Source organism: Microcaecilia unicolor, chromosome 1, assembly GCF_901765095.1.
Source record: "Microcaecilia unicolor chromosome 1, aMicUni1.1, whole genome shotgun sequence".
In the NCBI taxonomy this organism is placed as follows: Eukaryota; Metazoa; Chordata; class Amphibia; order Gymnophiona; family Siphonopidae; genus Microcaecilia; species Microcaecilia unicolor.
Genome location: NC_044031.1, coordinates 550,829,565 through 550,853,685, shown reverse-complemented (window position 1 = coordinate 550,853,685; position 24,121 = coordinate 550,829,565). Strand labels below are relative to the sequence as shown.

The window sequence follows — 24,121 nt, the reverse complement described above, 5'->3', positions numbered from 1 at the left end:
ACACAATTTTTATTTCCTCAAATCAGGAAGACTCATGCCCCCTCCCTTCCAATCTCCATAAAGATAACTGAATTGCATTTTCGGCTTCTTGCCATTCCAACAAAAGAGAGAAATAATTCTATCAAGTTGTTTAAGATCTTGTTTTAACAATCTTAATGGTTAGCATTTGTAGCAAATAAAACCATCTCAGAAACATGGTCATTCGGAAGAGACTAATTCTCTTGTACAAAGATAGCAGAAGACCTGACCACGCAGTCAAATGTTTAATCGTGTCAATAATTTAGTCACATTTATCTTAGATAAATTCAATGTATTAGTAGTCAATTGTATACCCAAGTAATGATAAAATCTTCCACCCACTGCAAGGGGAACCTTCCAATCTATTCTCTGTTAATTGAATCCACTGAACCCAATGCCAAAGATTTATTCAAATTCAACTGGAACCTGGAAAAGTCACCATACTCCCAAAAGTTTTCCGTTAACTCTGATAACGACATCTGGGGATCCACAAGATGAACCAACAGGTCAGCAAATGAAGAGATTTTAAATTCCTGTTCCTTGAGATGCACCTTGATGTCAGTATTAGGTAGTATTTCCCTACTCAAGGGATCCAAAGTCAGTATGAATAACAATGGCAACAGAATGCCTCTTTCAATAGAAGAGTGGGCACTGAATTTAAAATACTTATGCAGTTAGCATCAAGTGTTCACCACATAAGTTCTCTTGAATATTGACTTAGACATGCACAGATCTGAAAAATAACATTCATAGATAACTTCCCCCTGGGAATGCCAATGTGCACACTTTTGGGTAGATCAAGAAAGAGCAATATTTGGACAGCCAATTTATGCACATAAACGGCTTTGAAAATTATTCTCTGAAAACATCATGAACATCTGAATTTTCAAATAAAGGTAACCATCGTGGGAGTAATTCTATAAGAAGATGCCTAGTTTTGGTTGGCAAGAATGCACATAATGGCAGCATTCTAGTCATTCACACATATAAGTGGGTATTTATATGTGTGAATTACCACTTACAGAATATCAACAAGCGGAAAAGTACATGCCATGCTTCGATGGCACATACTCTGCCAGTCGGTGTGCACATGGGGACGAAGGAGTTTGGGAATGTTCATGCAGACATGTAGGCACAGGCACTTACATAGGGTAGTGGATGCCTAGAATGCTCTTCAATGGGAAGTGAAGGTCAAAAACAGTAACGGAACTCAAAGAGCCAAGGGATAAACAAAGAGGTTCCTTAAATAGTATGAAGTATGAATAAAACTATTGAGCATTTCCACTCACTGTACAACTTAATTAATTTTCACACTTCAAAAAAAAAAAAAGGCAAGGAAGGGTGTGAGCACATTGACTGCACCAGGCATCAGTTACAACCCTAAAAAATTGAGGGAAGGGAGAGTGTTAACCCACATGGAATTGCAGGTATAACCCTAACCACTTTTCTCAGACTGGATCAGCCAAGTTGGTCTTTATCTACTATGTTTTTTGCCACTTGAGCTTTAAAGGAAAGTAAGCACCTTCAGAAGATGAGAGAAAGGCATAATGAAGTATATATATATTTATAAAAAATAAGAGGGATGCATAGAATAGCCTTCCAAATTAAGGTAGAAGGGACAAGCCCAGTAACAGAATATAAGGCAGCATTTGATTTACGAAGCTCATAAATGTAATAAAAATAACTAACTAAATAAATGTGACAACCAAAGGTAGATGTCTCTGATGGCTATAAGATGGGAGAGTGGAGAGGCATGATGGACCTTGCAGCTATTTGCTGTCATTCTTTGCTTCAGTCAGCCACAAAAAGATTACTATATAAGTGGGTAATTTTTAGTTTATAAAAAATAGGGGGTCTTTTACTAAAGATTAGCTCAAGTTATCTGCAGCAGGGCCCACAGGAATAAAATGGGAACTGCTGCAGATAACTCGAGCTAACCTTTAGTAAAAGACTCCCATAGCTAGGTATCCTTCAGATGTTGTTTTCATGATAACCTAATGGGAATGGGGGAGGAGAGGGTTCTGTGGCAGCTATAGAACCTTTAAATGGCTAGTGGCAGAAATTCCATCAACTGTAGACACTTCTCTTCTTACTTACCGATTCAAAATGAGCCACAAGTAACAGTACAGAGTACTGGATCACTTTTCCTTACGATCTCGTGCCAGCATGACTGAGTACCTGGAAGATTCTCAGCCCCATTTAAGAGGCAACCTCATGCGTATCATCAAAATAACATTCAAGAACATAAAATACTAGTACTATACAAAGTTACTGAGCCTGTAAATTAACAAATCAATAAATCAGATGCACTGGAAGGACAAGAATTGCCTTTACCTTAGCTACAATATTGTCTGGTTCATTTTGTAATACTTTAGTTAAATCTTCTGCAGCTGCCTGATAATTTCCTTGATGTTTGTGTACAGTGGCACGGCGCAAATGGGCTATAATATAAAAGGAAGGATTATATCGCACTTCAGTAGAACACAAAAAGCTAATGCAGAATTTGTTATTGCATATTAGAGCTGTATTGAACAGCATATTTTACTATTTGGCGGAATACAAATAATGAAAAACATTATTCAGCCAAATACAAATAATGAATACGAATAATGGGCATTGAACTTTAACATAACAAATAATAAAAGAAACATGAAATCAGATATCAAGTGTTTCAGTAGGATTTAGCACAGTAGAGCCCCGGATTATTCATATTCGAATTTAAATTACTATTAGGCCAAATACAAATAATGTATTGCGGCACTATTCAGGGCCGAATCAAATACGAATATTCAGTACAGCCCTATTGCATACTAACAGTCATTTTGTAAGGAAAATTCATTCAGTCTCGTGAATTTTCAGTGACCAGTGCTAACATTCACAACGAAAACAATACAATTTAGAAAGCAACATTGTTTTTTGCTTTTTTGTTTGTTTTTGTTTTAATTTTTAAAGTGCCATATTTTCATAACAAACCACAGACAGACATTCTACTGCCCTTACCTTTTAAATTTCCAGGCTCCATATTCAATACTTTTTCACAATCATTAAAGGCACTATGCCAGTTTTGTAGTTTAATTTCTGCTTGAGCTCGGTTGTTATATGCAGCTACAGTCGGTAACACTGATACACTTCTATAAAAATCAAATATATTGAAGAAAAAAGTGGGATATTACACAAAGTATAAGGAAATTAGAATCCAAACAAAGCTGTATCTTACAATGTGTAACAAAAACATTACTACTATGGATCATATGTAGCTACTAAGGGCCCTCTTTACTAAGCCACGCTGTAGGCGCGCACACCTTTTAGTGCACGCCACCAATAGAGACACCCATTATACTCCTATGGGTTTCTCTATTGTTAGCGCACACTAATTTTTAGCGTGTGCTAAAAGGTTTGTGCGCCTACAGCACAGCTTAGTAATCAGGGTCCTAAAAGTGATAGGAATTTATAATCTGCTTTTATCCATAAACTTGAGATGGAAAACAAAATACTAAGTACATAAAAACAATTGTATACAATTACCATAATCTTATTCCCACACCCAAAATTATATATACTGTCTGAACTCCTATCTTATTCAGATCGAAAAGCCTCAAAGTTCCTCCATCAAAATCTTTATTCCTACTGACTGCTCTCTCCCGGATTAACAAATTAATGAAAAAAAATAGTTTAAAGTTTCTTGTAGAAAACCATGTAATCCCTCCCCAAATTAAAGATGGTAAAAGTGCATTCCAAAGAACAGGGCCCCTTCCTCTAATGGTCCTATCCTTTGTGACCTTCAACCTGCAATCTTTTACCAAGGGGATTCAGAGACATCAATCCTCCCAAGATTATAGAGGGCAAGCCAGAACAGATAGGGCTAATTTTATAACAGGATGCCTATGCTGAAAGTTCAAGAAAGTGCCTATTATATCTGTATTTGATAAAATAAACCTAGGTGTGCCTTTATAAAAACGGCCATCCAGAACCAGTTCCAGGAGTGCACAAATTCAAAATACAGAAATTTACAACTGCTGCCAAAGATTATGTAAAAATGTGCATGTACTTTATAAAAATACTAATGTATATCATAATTCTGCTTCACAATCTTTCAGTGGGCATACCTTATACATGTTTATATCAGTTATTTTTTAATATTTTTTTTTATTAAATCACATCAAACCAAATTACAAACTCTGGACAATAAAGAACTACAATCCTACTATATAAATGAAGAGTGACCGACGTTACACCTCTCCTGACGTTGTTAGAGGCAGGAACATAGCTGCGGGTGACCGGCGAGCACCGGGCGGGGATCGTCCGACAGCGGCTCTGAGGCACAGTCTGACAGGTCCGATCAGCGGCAGCCACCGCTGCTGCTGTGACCCGGCGCTTCCCTCTGCGACTTTCCTGGGCGGGGGCAGTGCATCTGCTTGCATTGTGTTAAGAGTCACATCATTTTAGGCATCTGCTGTATGTGCTGGTTTTTTCCAATCTATTATACACCACACGTTTTCCGTTTTTAGAGTTGCTCCTTTCAGAAGGTTTCAAATTAGCCCCTGACGCAGCCCTTGGTGGGCGAAACACGGCCTGTGTCAGGCAATTTGTTTACATGTGGTATCTTCAATAAAATCTTTCTGATGTTATATTGATCTGCTGGCTTCTTTTTCCATCCCGGCGGGGCTCCGACCGCTTTCCTGACAGTGCTTCTTTTGCCTGTTTTAATAGGCTCAACGGCTTGTATACAAGAATTAAAATAATTTAGTATGAGCATTGTGCTGCCCAGATGTGGCCACAGAATGACCCATCTCAAGTATCCAGTTCCACTCCCAGAGACCTTCTTCTAAATCTGAGACAACTCATACTGTTCTTTCACAGCCACCTTGGGGAGAAAGATCAATAGAGTCCCCACTAAACTCTACAACCCTAGTCCCCCCCCCCCCCACCTCAACTAATCTCACTCCTTCCCCTCCACTCCCTTGTGCTCCATTATCACAGAATGAGCGATAAACTTCAAGCTCTGCAAGGAACTCCCTTCCACTTTGGGAACCATGTCTGCTGGTATACCTGCCATGCTTTTGGAGAGCCCTAGTGAACTTCCCAATGTTCAAGTTTTAGTAAATTATAAATCTCATTCTTCCACTATGTTACTGTGGGCACATCAGGGCATTTCCAATTTGTGAGGTAAAAGAAATAACATTTAAACACCACATTTCCACTTTTTCTTACGTTCAAACCAGTAAGATTAGAAAATAAGTGTATATCAGCTCTAACCAGAATCCTACTATGCAAAAATTATAAGATAAATTATCATTCCAAACCAATAACCTCTAAGTTTCTCACAAGTTCAAAACATATGTGCTAAAGTAGCATTGTGTGCTGAACATCTCAGACATTTATCGTCAGATGCTAACTTAGCCAGAAATGCATGATCAGGAGAAATAAACATCCTCAACAAAAACTTGCATTGTTGTTCTTTTAAAAGAGCCAATCAAGTAAGTTTCTTTATGTCTTTTGTTAAAATATGAATAGCCATCTCCTGTAATTGGACATTCACCTATCAGGTCTTTATTCCAGGAGGCTGCCACTTGATCAAAGTCCAATTTAGGACTGAGACTGAAGCACTTTTGATAAAAAGGACAAACTGCCTTTTGTCTACCTTGCAAGTCTTAAAGTCACTGTAATGAGATCTGGTGTATCTTCATTCAGTTGAGAAGAAACCAAGGACTGAATATAGTGGCCCAGCTGCATATAATCAAACCACTCTCTCCATTCTAAAATGCTATCTCTGCATAGGTATTCAAAAGATGTACAGTGTCCTTCGTCTGTGAGAAGACCACTTACTTTTCATAGACCTCTACTGGTCCATAATTCTAAATATTTTTTAGTACTATTAAAATCCAAATCTCTAAGTTCCCTGTAGTGGAAGCACTATTATGGTATGTGGTGATATTTTCAAAAGTTTATAAAGCCAGTATGGGACTTCAATATAATGTGTTTTGCAGCAGATTAAAAAAAAACACATTTGGTCTTCTGCCATGTAAATGTACCAAGAGATGCACTGGAGCTATAATCTGCTGCTCCAAAGCTAATGGTGTATGGTATTGTGTTGGTTTAGTCTAGTCCAAGTGTCTAAAACATGCCACATTATATCTTCTCAAGCCCACTAGGGCCAATCCACCCCCCCCCCCCCGCCAACCAAAGGGTAAACTAAGTTGCAATAAGGTTGCTCTGGGTTTTGTTAAATCTATTCAGATCTCCAGCAGTAATATACAAAGGAAAAGTTTGCAAGACATGCAACTTTAGAAACAAGACCATTTTATATAGGGCTATGTCACCCTGCAAACTTAATAGAAGCATTCACAAACTCGGAGATTTACTCAACAAAGCAGTAAAAGTAATCTTAAAGCTTCTTCCAAGCACCTTCATCTGTGCAGTCCCCTTTCTTTGGAATACCCTTCCAGTAGCCCATTGTATAGAACTATCCTTTTTAAATTCAAAGCCGTGGGAGACCACATGATGCAGTGAGCTGCTCAGACATGCACTGTTGTGGCTCTGGACCCCTTGGCTCTTTGCCCCATAGTTATCATATCTACTTAACCAGGAGGTGACACAACTTGTGCATATTTAGTGCACAGTGTATGGAGAAATTCTTAACCTGTGCAAGCGAAGCTATGGCAGTCAAAGGAGGGGAAAAGAAGCCTAAGACAGGAGTTGACAAAATGGAGGAGCCCCTGCAAATATCGGAGCTGGCATTCACTAACAGCTTTCCCAAATTACAAGAATGATGCTTCAAGCCCTTGATCTGCGGTTAGATCATATTTCTGAGCAGTTGTCTAGTGTTAAGGCTCTTCTGGCAGAAACCACGCGTAGAACATGAGAGCTTGAGCAGCGTGTCTCCATGACGGAGGATGAACTTGCTACCACATCAGCGTTTGCTATAGCCCTCCAGTCCTCCTTGAAGGCCTACTTGAATCTCTGCCAGAACAACGTTTGGGTTCTATTTTAAAAGACTGGCAGAAGCAGGAATTTACTGCTCCGGAGGGCCTGGGCCCAGTGTGCTTGGAGCACACACCCCGCTTGGACCATCGGTGTGATGGCGTGGTCAGGCCAAAGGTGGTCATAGTTCAAGTCCACAATTATTTGCACAAACTGGTGATTTTGTGGCAATTCCACAGTGAGAGAGAGACCTTGGAACATGATGGTATGAAGGTGCAAATATTTCAGAATTACTCGCAAGCTTTTCTGGAAAAATGCCACAGATTTACACCTTTCTGCAAGCAGCTCAGTAACTTAAACACCTGCTTTACACTGATTTACCCAGCAGGATTAAAAATCTATTAGGAGGGGCAATGGCATGCTTCTGACTCGTCTCAAACTGCATGACTTTTAACATGCTCCTCCAGTGCCCCTTGACCTCCTCCTGAGGTGCAAGGCCTCTGTATGTGGTGAACATTGTTTTTAAGGAGACAGTGCTATTTTGGGAGACTTTTGGGGCAGTGGTCATATTTGTATGCACGGTCTGCTTACTAACCACCTTATTTCTTTTACAGGTCATTTGCTGTCTCTTTGGCCTGCAATGTCTCCATCTTAGAGGGATGGATAGGGTGGGGAGTCGAGGGGTCTCATGACATTAGTGTGTCTCTCGGACTGATGTCCAATGAGTTGGATGCCCGTCTGTATTAATGGGGATAAAGATGTTTTGGGGGCAGGAGGGGGGTTTGTTGTTGGGACTGGGAAAGTACTATTTACTGGAACAGCGAATTCTGGTATTTGTTAAACCACTGTTTGGGTGTCAGGAGGGTGCAGTTTGTCCTGGGGTGGAGGCTGGGCCCCCTGGGACAGCTCTTATTTTATTGCCTCCCTGTTTGCTGTGCTGTTAGTGTATATCCTACATGATGAATGCCTCTGGAGTAAATAAAATCTTTTCATGGATTGTAGGAGGGCAACTCCTCTCCTGTGAAGCGGGCAAAGATTCTAGCAGCCTTGAATTGCCAGGGTGCGCAAGTCGCCTGCCTCCAAGAAATGAGACTCTGATATAGAGAATGAGAAATTACAGCGTCTATGGGTGGGTCGTTTTTTTACTTCTCAGCCACAGGGCGTAAGGGCAGGGTAGCTGTTCTCATCATAAAAACCTGCCCTGTGAAGATGTCCCTCTGTATAAAGATGATGCTGGGAGACTCTTAATGCTTAAACTGAATGTTCAAGACACTGTTTTAATACTACTTGTGGTCCTATGGGTCCAATGTCCATGATTTGTGCACCGTATGCTGACCAATTTCTGTTTATCGTTGGGGAAATTAGTTTAGTGATGGAACCTGAGCTCAATAGGTCCTCACCTGTGACCCTTCATTCTAGATGCCCTGCAATGCTGTTACAACGTATCTGCACAGCTCTACAATAGTTGGATCTGTGGCGGTTATTGCACCCGAGAGTGACTTTACTCATCATTCTAGATTGTTCAGACTAGATTATATTTTATTTATTTATTGCATTTGTATCCCACCTCTTTGCAGGCTCAATGTGGCTTACAATACATCATGGGTACTGGAAATAGAAGTGAATATACATTAGGTTTACAGAAGGTTTGTGTTACATGGTGGTGAATTATATAATGGTGTTAAAGCAAAAGTTCAAAAGATTATGCAGTTACACATGTTGATCTTTGTGATATATCTTGTCGAAGAGATAGGTTTTTAATAGTTTGCGGAAATTGGTCAGTTCATAGACCGTTTTCAAGTTGCGTGGCAGCGCATTCCAGTGCTGCGTGCTCGTAAAGGAAAAGGTAGATGCATGCATTGATTTGTATTTCAAACCCTTACACTTGGGAGGATGAAGAATGAGGGGTGTACGGGAAGATATTTTTGCGTTCCTGGGTGGTAGTTCTATTAGATCTGACATGTAGGCTGGGGCGTTACCATGGATGATTTTATGGACTAAAGTGCAAAGTTTGAACGTGATGCGTTCTTTTAGTGGGAGCCAGTGTAGTTTTCTCGTAAGGGTTTCGCGCTTTCGTATTTTGGTGTGCCGAATATTAGTCTGGCTGCCGTATTCTGAGCTGTCTGGAGTTTTTTTGAGTATTTGCTCTTTACAGCCAGCGTAGAGTGAGTTTCAATAGTCCAGATGACTGAGTACCAGTGATTGTACCAGATTGCGGAAGACAATCCTTGGAAAAAACGGTCTAACTCTTTTTAGTTTCCACATTGAATGAAACTTCTTTTTGGTTATGTTATTTGCATGGTTCTCAAGTGTTAGATGTCGATCAATGGTGACTCCGAGGATTTTCAGGGTGTCCGAAACTGGTAGATTTAGTTTAGGTGTGTTGATGGTGGTAAATTTATTCTTATTGTATTTGGTGAGTGGGACCCTTTTCCCTTTGGTCCATGTAGCCATCATAGGTCTGCTGGAGGTGTCTGACTACAACATCACTTGGGTCTCCTTCGAAACCGACCCCTTTTATCATCAGCGGAAGGGCTGGCATTTTCCAACTTACTTATATAACATTCCCGAGTTCCAGAAATATCTCTCGGCCAAATGGGAGGATTTTCTTTTGTTTAATAGGCAGCATGCGTCTAAACCTTCTTTGTTTTCGCTCACCACTAAGGTGATGTTACGAGATGATGTTACTGCTTGTATAAGTACATGAAACAAGCGAATGAATCTCCCAGGGTATCATTCAGTTACAGGGTCAGCTTTGGAGGGCCAGGGCGGTTTATATCAGAAATTCCACTAATGACACTCGTGAAGCATTTCATTCTACACAAGTGGCTTTTAATACCTTGCTTCATGAGCACACTACCTGCATGTTAGTATACCAGAAATATTGTTTTCATGTATTTGGTAATAAACCGGGGAAGATGCTGGAAGGGTCATCAAGCTTACAGGTTGAGGCAGACATATCCGAATTTAAAAAAAGGTAGATGGTACTTTGACATCCAGGGGAGCAAAACTTGCAGATATCATGTATGGGTTTCATCTCCTTCCCACAGTCAGCAACCCTATTTCTGCCTCCCCTCCCCAATGATCCAACATGACTCCTTCCCTCTCCCCTCCTCAATGGCCCACCATGTTTCCTTCTCCCTTCCCTTCCCCAATGGTACAGCATTTCTCTCTCCCACCCCCATCCAACATTTCTCCTCTCTCCCTCTCCTAATGGACCAGCATTTTTCATTCTCCCTCCCCCAATAGTCCTGTATCTCAGTTTCCTGTTCCCTTCCCCAGCTGGAAAACTGGCATCTGTAGATAATAAACACAGTTATGCACCCTGGGGTAGAGTCAAAGGGCAAAGGCCATAAATCGTGAGGCCCAGGAACGTATGATCTGATACGATATCCTTACGGCCAAACAGGCCTGGGAAAGGATGAAACATAAACAAACATGGGAATATGGTTTAGCAAGTGAGAAAAACCAGATGACTTTGAAAGAAGGCAGGATGATCCTGGGTAAGATAGCTTGTTGAGGCATTGTAAATCATTGTTAAACACAAGTGTGTAAAAATAGCTGTTTTAGTCCAGTATGTTGGAGCGATAGATACAGCCAGCATATTTATGCAGTAGTTCTATTCTCCCATGAGAAAATTAATTGTATCAGTACTTGGTAAGTGAATAAAATTACCTTTCTGATTGACGCACAACCTTGGTCTTTTATCTCTGCAAACTGTGGGTAACTGATATATGAAGATTTGTAGAGGTGGTAAAAAGACCTAAACATTTACAAGGGTTAAATTCACATCTCCTTTGGCTTCTTAAGCCCCCCCCCCCCCAACCGCCCCAGGGGTGTACTTTTTATAAAGGTTTTTTAAATGCTTGCAGCAGCAGCCAGCAGCAAGCAACGATGAATATGCACTGCTCGTACCATCCCCAAAGCCTTCACTCTGATGCAAGTTCCTGTTTACACATAGCCGGGAACTGTCAGATTGAATACTGTGGGGAGGGTGTGAGCAGCACATATGACTTAATTTTCTCAGGAGTCTCTCATGAGGAACTTTGACAAAAGCTTTCTGAAAATCTAAATAAACTACATTAACCAGCTCATCTTTATCCACATGTTTATTCATGCCTTTAAATGAGGCAAATTTGTGAGGCAAGACTTTCCTTGGCTGAAACCATGCTTACTCTTTCCCATTAAACTATGTTTATTTATGTGTTCCATAATTTTATTCTTTATAATAGTTTCCACTATTTTGCCCGTCACTAATGTTAGTCTGTCACAACATGTCCACGATGCTGTTGATCCCTTTTCCTCAAGGGAGCCTACAGTCTGGGCACGTCTATGTCTGGGCGTCTACAGTGACATCAGACACCTTCAGCTTAAAACCAGGAACTTTGCACTGCTTCACTGCCTTGGCTACTACCTTGTTGGTTGCACTGGTGTGTTCTCTCCTGTGCTTGCTACATAGCAAGACCTCTGCTTGGACCTGACCTTGCTTCCTGACTGCTGCCTGTCTAGACCTCTGCTTGGACCTGACCTTGCTTCCTGACCGCCGCCTGCCTAGACCTCTGCTTGGTCTTGACCTTGATTCTTGATTGCTGCCTGCCTAGACCTCTGCTTGGACCTGACTGTGCTTCCTGTTTGTTGACCGCCTGGATCTCTGCTGAGACCTGACCCTATTTGTGGTGGCTGTCTGCCTCGCTCCCTTGCTGCTTGGTCTGGTCCCCTTCCTGGTAGTCCTTCCCGCCCAGCTCCTCCAGAAGTCCTGCCGGCCGCCTTCACCCAGGGGCTCAACCTCTGGGGAACGGCGGCTATCGCAGGTGAAGCACTGGGCTTTCCGACTGCCTATTCTAGAACTGAACCCATGCTTTCAGGCCTAGAACTTCTGCTCTGGGATCAGCACAAGGGCTCACAACTGGCAGCTGTGCCCAGGTCACTTGCGAAAGCCCAGGACAGACCGTGACACAATCTTACCAGTCTGTAATTTCCCGGATCTCCCCTGGAGTCCTTTTTGAAAATCGGCGTCACATTGGCCATCCTCCAGCCTTCAGGTACTAAGGTTGACTTTATTGACAGGTTATAGAATACTAATAGCAGATCAGCAATTTCATGTTCGAGTTCTTTCAGTACCCTTGGATGTATGCCATCCAGTCCAAGTAATTTACTACTCTTTAGTTTTGTCAGTTTAGTTTGGTATGTCTTCCAGGTTCACTGAGATGTCTTTCAGTTCCTCCACATCATCACCCTTGAAAACCATTTCCAGTACACGTAGATCTCTTACATCTTCTTCCGTAAAGACTGAAGCAAAGAATTCATTCAGTTTCTCTCCTATGGCCTTGTCCTCCCTGAGTGCCCCTTTTACTCCTTCATGATTTAACGGTCCCATGGATTTCCTCGCAGTATTTCTGTTTCTAATGTACCTGAAAAAGTTGTCACTGGGAGTTAGAACATAAAACATAAGAGTAGCCATACTCGGTCAGACCAATTGTCCATCTAGCCCAGTATCCTGTTTCCAACAGTGGCCAAGCCAGATCACAAGAACCTGGCAGAAACCCAAATCATGTCCATTCCATGCTACAAATCCCAGGGCAAGCAGTTGCTTCCCAAGGAGTATGTTTACTAAGGCACATTAGTGTTTTTAACGCACCTATAAAGTTAAGGCACTTGCTTCCCAAGTCTGTCTCAATAGCATGATATGGACTTTTCCTCCAGGAACTTGTTCAAACCATTTTTTAAACCCAGATACGCTAACTGCTGTTACCACATCCTCCGGCAAAAGAGCTCCAGAGCTTAACTATTCATTGAGTGAAAAAATATTTCCTCCTATTTGTTTTAGAAGTATTTTCATGTAACTTCATTGAGTATCCCCTAGTCTTTGTACTTTTGGAATGAGCAAAAAATCGAGTTTTTGCCTCTGTACCAAATAATGTTTTCAGGGACTTCCAGCCCTAGGCAATGGATAACTTGTGCTTTGCTCCTGGTCCAGTATCTACTTCAGAGACATCGTTGTCCTGGGTTGGGTAGCCCATTTACTCTGGCTGGCCAGCACTGAGGTATTTCCGCTCTCTCTTCTTTCTGCCAGACTGCTTCTGTCATATATTCACCTCCTGCCCTAGGGAAGTTTCAGAACTATCTATCTCCTGCACTGAAGGAAATGACAAAACTACATATTCTCTAACTCCTGTGGTTTCCTTCCTACTCCGGGCTGAACCTGTCTGTTCCTTTAGAACTACACTTCCCAGAATTCCTAGGTCTTCCTTTCTGCACTAGGCACAACCTGCCTGTTCCGTTAGTCTTTTTTGCAGCTGTCCTGCCCCCAAGGATCACCACAATTCCTTTCCTAGAAGTTTATCTAGGATCTGGCTGCTCCTGACTTTTAGATAGTGGAGGAGTAGCCTAATGGTTAGTGCAGCAGGCTTTGATCCTGGCCAACCTTGGTTCAATTCCCACTGCAGCTCCTTGTGACCTTGGGCAAGTCACTTAACCCCTCCATTGCCCCAGGTACAAAAACAGATTGTGAGCCCTCTAGGGACAAAAAGTACCTGCATATAATGTGTAAAGTGCTGAGTAACCACCTTTCTCCTGCTTTCCCTCATGGACTCAGGTTTAACTCTGTTCTGAAGTCCCTTCCTCTAAGGGAATTAATGAACAGGCTTCTCTCCCACTCAGGGTTCCAAACTCATCCAGAATCTTCTAGATTCTCCAAGCTGTGAGGGCACCAAGATGTGACTTGGCTGCAATTTCCACATCTTGCATCTCATTTTTATGTTTTCTGCAGTAACAAACTAATGTGTTATCCTATATAATAATTCTCACCTCCAACGTTCTGAAGCTGCCTGGGATCCTGGCTTCCACCGTGGTCTGCTAGGTGCTGTAGATCAAAATGACGTCATGAATCCCACTGACTGGCTGCGCCTCGGGTGAAGTCACCAGCCGGACGCACAGCAACAAACCGCGACCCAGCCAGCAGCAAACAGCGACCCAGGCAGGGGGTGTTTCCCTACTCCTCCCCCTGCCTAGGAATCGCTCAAGACTGGCTGCAAATATCCCGAAACACCCGCGCACACTAACCGCCATCAAAACACCGCTGCCGCCCTCCCTCTCCAAGTCTGGATTCAGACTGATGGAGAGGACAAAGACGGAGGACGGCGAGCGAGCGCCTGCTGCGACTGTCCAATGTGGAGGAGGCAGGTGAGGGCTCAGGGCGGCCGTTGGGGTCCAGTGTCGACTCGGAAGAGGGGGGGGGGGGGACAGAGCAGCGGGTTCGACTCCAGTGCAGCCGTCATCCCCGTTCACTCAAAACAAACCAAGCAAACCTAAGAGATGCTGCAGGACATTTAATACACAGGAGTGGAAGTGAGCAATGCAAGTCTACGGTAAGGAAGCCCATTGGTTAATCTCTGTTTCCACTCCCCTACGCAGCCGTTATTGCTATACACTCAAAACCAAGCAAACCTAGGAGCTGCTGCTTCACACTGGCGTTTTAAAATTGTTGTTCCATCTGAAACAAGTCTAAAGCTGTTTCAACTGGATAGACAGTGCCTTAAAACGTGGAGGACAAAAGGAGAGGGGGAGACAGACAGAACCTGCAACTGGGAGGTAGACCGGGAGGGGGGACCCTGCAACTTGGAAAAAGGGAGGAAGGAAGGGAGGGGGGAACCTCCCTGCAACTGGGAGGGAGGGGGAGACCCTGCAACTGGGAGAAAGACCAGGGGGACGACGACCCTGGAACTGGGAGGGAGGGGGCGACCATGACACATACTCTCATTCTCACACACACACTCGCACCCAGTCTCACTCTCTCTCTGTCACACACACTCGCACATTCACTCTGTCTCACACAGTCACTCTCACCCACACTCTCTCAAACATACACACTCCGAGGAAACCCTTGCTAGCGCCCGTTTCCTTTAAAACAGAAACGGGCCTTTTTTTTACTAGTGTTAATATAATCCACATCATAGCTGTTTAACGTGCATTAAGGGGCAAATATGTATTACTGCTTCAGCACACCTGAGTAACTATCCGTAAATCATACAGCTGAATTCAGGAAAGACTGTAGCAGAGAAAGATGGATCAGCAGTAGATCTGTCAGGGAATGGATACAGTAATTCATCATGGACGCGAGAAGAGACTGCATAATGTTTTTGGAAGTGTACTCAGAAAGGAAATTGTAGATTTGGTGATATTATACAGAAACAAATGACATGTTAGCAATGCATAGAAAGAGAGAACAATTCCTGGTCATGATTACTATTTTCATCCAAATCCTTAGTCTCCTCAGCAGCATGCACATGCTGTTTGTACTGCAGCTGTTTCTCTCTAGTATTATCCTTATGCTTGGTGTGTTCTTCTTGTCTAAACAGTCTCTTCAAAACTCTCAATTTCACCATAAACCATGGTGCCAAACTGACTTTTTATATGAATCCTCTTAAGAGGCATAATTATATCTTGCATAGCCTCCTCTTTCCACCCCTTCATTAAATCATGAGCATCTATACACATATATCTATCCAATTCTGGTCCTAAAGCTTCCAAAAAGGCTTTAGCATCAACCAGCAACAATAATAAGTAAATAACCTTTGCCCACCTTCAGTTACTGCAGAATACTGCAACAAACGTGAATTCAGAGAATGCCACCTAGAGCTCCACACAATAGTGGCCAACTGTGCAACAGAATCATTTAAAGATTTTAGCTGTTTTTCAGGGCCCTAAAGAATCTAATTTCACAATGTTTCTGAGAGCAATTACCTTGTTTATTCAGGACAGTCAATACCTTCTAGCCAAGTTTGACAGTTCCCCTTTTCAAAGGGAACTAAGCGTATCTTTGATGTGTGCTAAGTCATTTTGAGAGTCAAACTGATACCATAGAATGGTTTCCTTTTGGAGCCAAGGCTAGAACAGGATTATAGTCTGTTCAAAAAGTTTTTAAGGCATACCTGTCCAATTACACTGAATAAGTTGAAAAGTAGGCTATAATTTGTCCTGAAAAATGAAATGTTCAGTTTTTGTTGGTTGGGGGGGGGGGGGGGGGGGATAAAGATATGGAACAGGAGGATTATTAATTTTTACTGTATTATTATTTTTTTTGTTACATTTGTACCCCACATTTTCCCACCTATTTGCAGGCTCAATGTGGCTTACATAGTACCGTAATGGCATTTGCCAATTCGGTTGATAACAAATACAGGTTGTATTGTGGTCTGATGAGGTAGGTGTATATCAGGCAAAAAGAGGGTCGAAGGGAATGTAGATTATATATTGTCCAGTAAGATCATTGGTTATACTGTGTTGCTGGGTTTGGGGATTTACGGTGGGTTGGTGAGGAAAGCCTTTTTGAAGAGGTTGGTTTTTAGTGATTTCCTGAAGTTTAAATGTTGATGGATTGTTTTCACAGCTTTGGGAGTGCATTCCATAGTTGTGCACTTATGTAGGAGAAGTAGGATGCGTAAGTTGTTTTGTATTTAAGTCCTTTGCAATTAGGGTAGTGTAGGTTTAGGTATGATCGTGATGATCGGATTCTGTTTCTGGTTCGTAGATCTATGAGGTCTATCATGTATCCTGGGACTACGCCGTAGATAATTTTGTGGACCAGGGTGCAGATTTTGAAGGTGATTCTTTCTTTGATTGGGAGCCAGTGCAGCTTTTCTCGGAGGGGTTTGGCACTTTCGAATCATGTTTTACCAAATATCAGCCTCGCTGCTGTGTTTTGGGCGGTCTGGAATTTTTTTGTGAGTTGATCTTTGCATCCCGTGTAGATTCTGTTGCAGGAATCTGCATGACTTAGAACCATTGATTGTATTAGGTTTCGAAAAATTTCTTTCTGGAAGAAAGGCTTTAATCTTTTAAGTTTCCACATTGAGTAGAACATTTTCTTTATTACGGAGTTTACTTGGCTCTCAAGGGTAAGGTTGCAGTCGATTGTGACTCCGAGTATTTTTAGGCTGTCTGAGGTAGGAAGGGTGTGTCCTGGGGAGTTTATGATTGTGGGTTTGTACTTGTTATGTTGAGATGAGAGGATGAGGCAGTGTGTTTTTTCAGTGTTAAGTTTCAGTTGGAATGAGTTTGCCCAAGAGTCCATGATGTTTAGGCCATCGTTGATTTCATAGGTTATTTCTGTTAAGTCATGTTTGAAGGGAATATAGATTGTAACGTCATCTGCGTAGATGAACGGGTTGAGGCCTCGATTGGATAGGGATTTTGCTAGTGGGATCATCATTATGTTGAAGAGTATTGGTGATAATGGTGATCCTTGGGGTACTCTACAGGCTGCTTTCCAAGGTGGTGATATGTTTGAGTTTGATTTTACTTGGTATGTTCTAGTGGTTAGAAAACCCTTGATCCAATTGAGTACGTTTCTATCAATCCCAAAGTGGCCAAGGAGACTTAGTAGTATATTGTGGTTTACCATGTCGAATGCGCTCGACATGTCGAATTGGAGTAGGAGTATGCTTTTACCTGTGGCTATTATCTACTTGAATTTCACCAGGAGAGTGATCAATGTTAGGAAATCTGTTTTGTTGTCTTATTTTGTGGGCTTAAAAGGTTTTTTAAATTTTTTAATTAAACATTCTAAACATACAATCACTGCAAAAAGCAACTAAAAAGAAAGCAACATAAGAAAAAAAAGAAACACAAAATAAAGTATGATCTTAATCTTTCACCCACCAGTAACAGGAAAAAACCTTAGAGGATTGAAAAAGGAAATAGTATTTAAAAATATAAAAGGAACAAAAATCCAGAAAATAAGTCTAAGACATAGTTCTGGTGATATTACAATAGCCTGCCCTTACAGTGTATAACACTTTCGTCCACCTTTAACTAAAATTGAATCTTTATCTCTTCTTTAGCAGGAATAAAATCCAGTAGCTGCTGGAATAAACAAACAGATCATTTTTACCTTCAAAAACAACACAATTACAAGGAAAACAATAAAAAACTGGCCCCTAAAGCCAAAACCGTAGATCGCAAGGCATAGAATGCCTGACACCAGGTCTGTGCAACCTAACAAATCAGGAAATACACAAATTTTTGATCCAAAACACAGCTGATCCATATTTCTAAAGTATAATCACAGTATGTTGTTGCGGTCACTTTCCAGGTAAAGATAGGTATCAAAGTCACCCACTGGGTGACTACATTCAACGATGATTCCAGAAACTGTGTTCATTCTAAACATTTTATCTCTATTATTGCCCAGGGCATTGTTGCCTCCTAAAGATAGAATGAGCTTTTACCAGAAGTGGCAAGGACTTTTCTGGTATCTTTAATGCTTGCATAAAGTATCTTGTTTCCATATCCACTGGTGAAATTAGGGGGAAGCTAGGCTATTGCTTTGTCTTTTAAAGTACTAATCCTTAAAGCATCCACCCCTGGTTTGTCAGTTCCACTAAAGCATGTACAATTGTTTAATTTGATGATTTCGCTTGCTCTTCACTTGATTGTTTTACATTGGAAAAATAATCTGCACGTCTCATTTCATGAATGGTGGAATTTGCTCTGTTCATATAGGCTTTATGAGGAAATAGCTGCCATAAAATTTGGTCATATTTTGTCCTTCTGTAAAACATGGTCATTGCTAGACAACTATGTTAAGTGATATTTGAGTGTAACTTTATTAGGTAAAATCAACTCCTTTTAATCATATGCACATACTGTTCTGCTTTATTCTCTGTTAACCTACTGCTACTTTTTTTTTTTTTTGCTTTTTATTTTTGGTTTGTTGCTTTTATTTTAGTCTTTGAAAATGTTTGATGATTAATTGGATACACCATATGGAGTTTGTTCATTTCTTACACATATGTGTATTATTATTATTATTGTATTACTAGTAAAAAAGCCCCGTTTCTGATGCAAATGAAACGGGGGCTAGCAAGGTTTTCTTCTGTGTGCATGTGGGAGTGTGTGTGTCCCTGTCCTCTGCCCTCTCTCCCCTCCCCCCTCTGAGTCCTTCACTGTTACAGAGAGAGCGATTTGATTTCGTGCTTTGCTGTGTTTTCCTTCATTGACTGTGTTACAGAGAGGGCGGGGCAGACACTCATGGGGAAACCGGATATCTCTCCCCCTTCACACTTCCAGCTGGAGGCTTCATAGAATATTGGTGGTGCCTTTTATATAGAGAGATTCTAAAAACTTATAAAGATTTAAAAAAAACAAATCTTAAATTATTCCTTCTAGCTTAGGGGGGGCGTGAATTCCCCCTATGGACATGAATTAAAAATGCTAAATAATAAATGTAGTGTCTTATTTTTATCAACAATAGTGGCAATCTTTCATTACGGTTTTTCACATATATGTGCTACTGCAATCACATATATTTAGTTCTGTTACAGGATTACCTTTATATTTAGATTCTGCTTGATTTATTTTGTTACTGCTCAAACTGAACTGTTCTTCAAAAAGCAAAACCTTACGTTACAGTAACTCACCTACTATAATATGTCACAGCTTCTTCAAAATCCCCAGTTCTGAAAGCTTCATTCCCTTTTTCTTTTTCATGGTTGGCAACAAAACATTTCTCTCTGCTAGACATGCCTAGAAAACAAAATACTTTAATCTATACAAAACCCATTTGCTTTACAGTTTCATAAATATAGACAATATTAAGCAAAAAAATTATGAAAACCATAACTAGCTAAAAAAAAATGTTTTTTTTAACATGTACATACATTGTTATGGTGAGCAAGTGGCAGAATTCAGTTAGATCAAAAAACACTTGAGTCAAGAAGGCCATCAAGGCAGAGCATAGTGCCCAGCACATTTTTTTTTTCAAATTAACCTCAGTTTGATTCAACTTAATTTTCTTTTTGAAGGGAACTGCCAGTATTTTGATGCCAAATACTGAAATACAATGTGTGTGGTGCTTAGAGACCCCTTCTCTGGTCCATGAGAGCACAGGGAGGGCCTGGAGCTCATAGATCATGGACATAATTTTGAAAGAAAGATCAGATTTGCAGGTTTTTGCAAGGTTTCATTCTTTTTTTTTATCTCATTTGCACATTTTGAAACAAGTGTATACTATTTCAGATTATCAAACTCATATATGCTGAGTACTTGTATATCAGAGGGTGTGGTCTCACCTCCAATCACTTCTGGGTCTCTGCTTATATTTCAATGGGCCAGAGCTGTTAACACTTACATTTCAGTGAATCCTGAAGAAAGAATGGGGAGTTGTGCTGTCCCGCTCACTCCTGCACTTGAGAACTGCTGGACTGTGCAATACCTGACACACTTCCAAGACTAGCTCAGGGATGGGCAACCTTTATACACATAGGGCACATGGATGTCAATACTACCCTTAGTGGGCTGAAGCATTATGTAATATCAGAACTGGAAATGCACAGAGCTCCACAGACTTTGTTTGATAAAAATAAAAATAAGTAGAAATTTAACTAAAAGTAATGTAAACAAACTGCTAGAGTGGCTATTCTGAAAATACTTGCAAAATACAGTATTTAAAATCACCAAAACACTGGATAGTGACGTTTTCTGTGTACACTTCCCATGGTTTCACAGGTTACTTAAAATTCAACGGTGGGCCACATTTGGTTCATAGGTCATAGGTTACCTACCTTTGGACTAGCCAATGCCACAAAACAGCCACCAAGGTGGGTCACAAAGGGGCACATCAAAGGGCAGAACCTATTTCTGAGCCCTAAGGGGGACTGAGGGACCAAGCACTCTTGCCAGATGACACCAATTTTCAATCACCTAAATTTTTTTTTAATTTCCATCTTATTTAGTTTTATTCTAATACAATACAAATAACACCTTGAATTAAAAAAAAAATGAACACTTAAAACTCAGTGAGTTCATGAAGCTTAGGTAAAAAAAATATGCTTTTTGTTAATTGATGTGTTTAATTTTCACATATTTCTGTTCCATCTGAGTTGGGGTAGTAGTCCACAATAGTTTTATTTTGCATTTCTCTCTTTTTCTTCTATTTCACTTGTTTGTTGAAAAAAAGGTACACTCTGTTTTCTCTGCACATATATTACAAGCAGCATCTCGTTATCATCTCATGTTGTATGCTGGATTTGCATCTAGAATCCCTTCCTGAACAACACTGACCCGCTTCAGCTTGATCATTCAGGGATATCAGAATCAGAAATGACAGCCTGTTGTACAAAAGAACCGTGATGAATTTCCATGAAACTACGAGCTACTCATTGTAGCCAGGGAGGAGAACAACAGCTCTGTCTGATTTAAAGTAAGATTGAAAGTTTGTTCTTCAATCAGTTTGAATTACATGAACTGAACAACATTCACTCACTCCCATAGCCAGGCATCTCTGCTATCACACTACCTCTGCAGCTCCAGCACCTGTCCCCTTACCTCCCTCTCCCCCCACCATGAGTTCAGCACATCTCCCTTCTCCACTACGAGCCCAGGACCTTTCCCTCTTCCCTCAGCCCCCCCTCCCCCAAGTCCAGAACCTCTCCTTCTTCCCTCAGGCTCCCCCCACCCAGTAACTCTCCCTCTTGTTCCCTCAGCCCCCTCATGAGTCCAGCAACTCTCCCTCTTTTTCCCTCAGCTCCCCTATGAGTCCAACAACTCTCAGCCCCCCATGAGTCCAGAAATTTTCCCTCATTCCCTCAGCCCATGAGACCAGATACTCCCCCCTTGTTCCCTCAGCCCATGAGTCCAACAACCCTCTTTATCCCTTAGCCCCCCTCATGAGTCCATACCACTTTCTCTTTATCCCTCAGCCGCCTCCTAAATCCAGCACCACTCCCTCTTTTTCTTTCAGCCCCTCCTCTATGTCCAACATCACTCCTTTTCCTAGCCCTCCCTTGAATCCAGCACTGCTCCCTCTTTTTCCCTCAGCCCCCGTTCTGAGTCCAGCACCTCCTTCTTCTCTCAGCCCCCTTCCACTACATTCCCGAGTCCAGCACCACTTTCTCTTCTCCCTCCTTCCCCCCCCCTCCAATCCGTCAAACCTGCTTCTGTAGCATCCCCTGCATTAATCGCGATGGATTGAAAAGAAACAAACTTTTTTTGTTTTTTGATATTTCTCCTGATGAAGATTGCGAAACAGTGGGGTCCCTTGCTGTCGGGAAAGTTTGGAAGACACTGCGAGTGAGGAAGATTTTTCAGTATCACCCACTTTGTAAAATTTGGATTCGACTTAACTTCATATCCGGAGTAACGTGTGACTGGAAGAAATGAATCAGCCATTGGAAATTCTCAAACTGTTGACATCTGGGAATCAGGATACTTTGACTTCAGAAGAGGCAAAAACCAGCGTCTCAAGTTAAGTGATTGATTTTTGAGCGTTGGGGCTGATTCTAGGTGACTAGTCAATATTGCAATTGCGCTTTATTTTTGAATTTCTCCAGTTCACACTATTAAGAGGTTTATGAAGGGAATTTATAAGTTCTTTATATCCATTAAATACTCTCTGTAGTGGTGTGCATTGACTTTGACATTTTTATAATAATTAAAATACTCCGCTTTCCGTTTTTTGTTCACAGTATCTTTTTCTCCCTAAGATAGGGAGTTTTTTGTTGTCTGTGAGTTTTTTCGGAAGGTAGGAGGAGCCCATGATGTTGGCCAATTCAGTGGAGTCCTAATCTTAGGTTCCCTGGGCTATTGAGGCTACTTTATTTATATAAACTTTCTATCATAGTTCAGAGTCCTGCACTCACCTACAGATTGTACAGTAGGAGTGATTTTTTTTGTGTTTTTTGAGATTAATAACAGGCTGCCTGAGCCAGCGCCAGATCCTTCCCTATGCCGTGTCCCACCCTCGCGTACACAGGAAATTGTATTGGGGGGGCAGGGCACAGCAGAGGGAAGGATCCAGGACCGGCTCAGGCAGCCTGTTATCACTGCAGGGGCCACTACAGGTTTTATAGACTGGGGGGAAGGGGAGGGAATAGAGAAATTGGTCCTGGACTCCGGGGGGGAGGGGGAAGTGTTTGAGGAAAGAAGAGGGAATGATGCTGGTTCCATGGGGGAGGGAGAAAAGAGTGTTACTTATGCCGCAAAGTTTAAAAAGAAATTCCCGCTGGTATGTGTTGGCCCCCATGACACATCTCCCAGGTGCTCGCAACATACCGGTTGAGAAGGACTGCTTTAGAGTAAATATTCAAACTCACACAGACATTTTCTAGTAGAGCAGCTTGGATCGATAATTGCTGAAAGCTCATCTCTATCAGTTATTATTACATCTCAGGCCTGGAATTCTAGCAGCTAACTATCAAAACCTACATAATCTAATTTCCTATAACTTGTAACCCCTATAGTTATCCCAACACTAGCCACAACATGGTTAATGCAGGCAGGTTAAGCTCCACAATGTAAGTATCTATATCTAACTCTTGGATCCAAGACTCACAAATATATAGCATATAGCAACATATGGGCCAAAAAGTATGCCTACCTGAATGCAAAGCTCATAATAAGTTTGCTTCAAACAGGCATTGACAAATTCCAGTTCAGTGCTACATAGGCTATCTAAATGTAACCTAGCTACCTGAAGGTCCCACAGCACCTTGGGGATCCCATACTCTTATGCTGGGCCTTCAGCTGGCAAATATGAGACAAATATTGAGAAACTAGTAAGAAATGCCCGTTTCTGGCAAAAATGAAATGGGCGCTAGCAGGGTAATCCCCCCCCCCCCGTCCTCCCTCCCTCCCTCCCGAGTTGCAGACACCCCCTCCGTGCCTCCGTTCCGAGTTGCACACCTCTCCTCTTCGTCCCTTCGTCCCTCAGAGACGTGGTTGCGAGGGCCGCCCCGCCCTCAACGTCATCGCGTTTTGACGCGAGGGCCGCCCCGCCCTCAACATCATCGCGTTTTGACGCGAGGGCGGAGCTACAGTGACTGGAGCCTGCAGGCCAAACCAGATATCTCGGGCGCCTCAAGTTTCCGGCTTGAGGCTTCAAAGTGCCTTTTATATATATAGATAAGGTCCTGTAATATATGCTTATTTTGACTAGCTTTGTTAATAAAAGAACTCTCTTGTCATCGCTTTCAGTGCATCCCATACAATACCAATCGGAGATCCAAAATTCAAATGAATTTCATAGTAGTCCCTAAGAGTATTACTGTAGCCCTTACAAATCTCCTCCCCCCCCGTAGCAGAGAATTGTTTATTCTATTCATTAGTCTTATATACCACTCCTATCCTTAAAAAAGGTCCCGAACTGGTTTATATAAATTAAACTAAAAATATACTGTATCAATAA

General features: G+C 41.7%; 1 protein-coding gene across 3 annotated transcripts in view; it reads right to left on the bottom strand.

The window, feature by feature from the left end:
* The window catches only part of SPAG1 (sperm associated antigen 1), a 184,513-nt gene that overhangs the window by 122,276 nt on the left and 38,116 nt on the right, over positions 1 to 24,121 (bottom strand). For all 3 annotated transcript variants that reach the window (XM_030217278.1, XM_030217286.1, XM_030217295.1), the window contains 3 exons: positions 19,359 to 19,464; positions 3,019 to 3,149; positions 2,353 to 2,459 (listed from right to left, as the gene is read on the bottom strand). In XM_030217278.1, coding sequence (XP_030073138.1) covers positions 2,353 to 2,459; positions 3,019 to 3,149; positions 19,359 to 19,464 — 344 coding nt within the window. The remainder of the gene's footprint in view (positions 1 to 2,352; positions 2,460 to 3,018; positions 3,150 to 19,358; positions 19,465 to 24,121) is intronic.